Here is a 1387-nt window from a genome sequence, read left to right as displayed (position 1 = left end):
AATGGGAAAAACTAACCTTAGATAGGATGGATGTATTTTCTTCTTTACCCCTTTTCTACTGATCGAAGACATGCATCATTAGTTCACTACCATAACCAAATTGGTCCTTGTGGTCGTGAACAAACAATTTCTTCATTTCACTGGATTAATTTACATACAACTTTAAGAAACTTTCTTTGTGCGTTTCCAACATAAACTAACTAGCCCGAGTTCTTACGAGGTGCTTCCAGATCAAGAAGGGCGCTAGAAGGGGATTTGGATTTCAGACAATTTATCTATGTAGCCATTCTGTCCATCGTATTCGTATTCGTAGCCGTAGTCTCCATGAGCAAACCTGTCCTCCGGGAAGTACCCAGCAATGATCTTCCTTCCGTCGTACCACTTCCCATCCAACCCGATCCTGCACTGGATCGAGTCGTCGAGGCAAGCGTACTCCAGGAACACCTCCCCGGCTCCGGCAATCACCGGACTAGCAGCACCATGGCCGGGCCGCGGGAGCACCACCTTCACCAGGTCACCGAACTTGCGCGCCTCTTTTGTAAGCTCGTCCAGCAACTCCTGATACACCTCGTCGTCTTGGAGCAGGTCCAGCGAGATCATCTTGGCAAGTCGCACCACCCTCGTTGCTCCTTCGACTTGGTGCGGCTCGGGAGACCGACGACGATGCACCTGCTGCTGCTGGTGGTGCCCCCTGTGAAAGGTGCTTGTGTCTGGTTGATGACGATCTGGAGAAGATGGCCGGCCGTAGAGAAGCAGGATCTCCGGAGTGCCGTCCGGTCTTCTGAAGTGTGAAGACTCGATACGGACCGTCGTCCAGCCCTGCACGTGAGCAACCCAAAATTTCGTCAGTACGAAATCATGAAAGAAAACCGAAGAAGAAAACTAAGAATTTCCCCGGCATAATTAGCGCTAATTCTGTGCAATTCGAGTACAGAATGAACAAAAACCTGAATTTTGGAGTTGATGGATAAGGAAGGGATCGCAGACGCGAACCTGCGGTGGGTCGGCCGGTGGAAAGCGGGGAGGGAACTCCATATCTGTGGTTGGCCGTCTCCGTGGAGGGTTCTCCGCCCAGTTTTTCTCGAAAACGAAGGGCCGGCCGGCCATGCTATCCGTCGATCGGCGGCGTGCTGTACGTCGGGTGATTAGTCTTGGCGATTGATTCTATCGTCTGGGGTGGAGGAGACGAGCCGGTCGGCCTACAAGATACGATGGGGAACGGGCTAGGGCTGCTCATTTAGGGCTCGTTTGGCTGTTCGGGCCGAACTTCCCCGGGAAAATATTCCCGGCCGGGAATAGGCAGAAACAAGAACAAACCCCCGGGATTAATTTCCCGACCTCCGGACTAGGGGAAAACTTTCCCCGGGAAAAGGCCGGGATCCCGCCG

At 52.7% G+C, this 1387-nt stretch overlaps 1 protein-coding gene across 1 annotated transcript; it reads right to left on the bottom strand.

Annotated features, from left to right (window-relative positions):
• Positions 1-243: 243 nt before the first annotated feature.
• LOC124657568 (splicing factor U2af large subunit A-like) lies at positions 244-1165 on the bottom strand. Its single transcript, XM_047196097.1, has 2 exons — positions 994-1165; positions 244-819 (listed from the first exon to the last, which is right to left on the bottom strand). Exons 1-2 carry the CDS (start codon positions 1105-1107, stop codon positions 244-246), a joined length of 690 nt encoding a protein of 229 aa, XP_047052053.1. The 5' UTR covers positions 1108-1165.
• Between the last annotated feature and the right edge of the window lie 222 nt (positions 1166-1387).

The sequence above is a fragment of the Lolium rigidum genome, chromosome 5 (genome assembly GCF_022539505.1).
Source record: "Lolium rigidum isolate FL_2022 chromosome 5, APGP_CSIRO_Lrig_0.1, whole genome shotgun sequence".
NCBI lineage: Eukaryota > Viridiplantae > Streptophyta > Magnoliopsida > Poales > Poaceae > Lolium > Lolium rigidum.
Note: the sequence above shows the minus strand (reverse complement) of the source record. Positions and strands in the feature narration are given on the sequence as shown.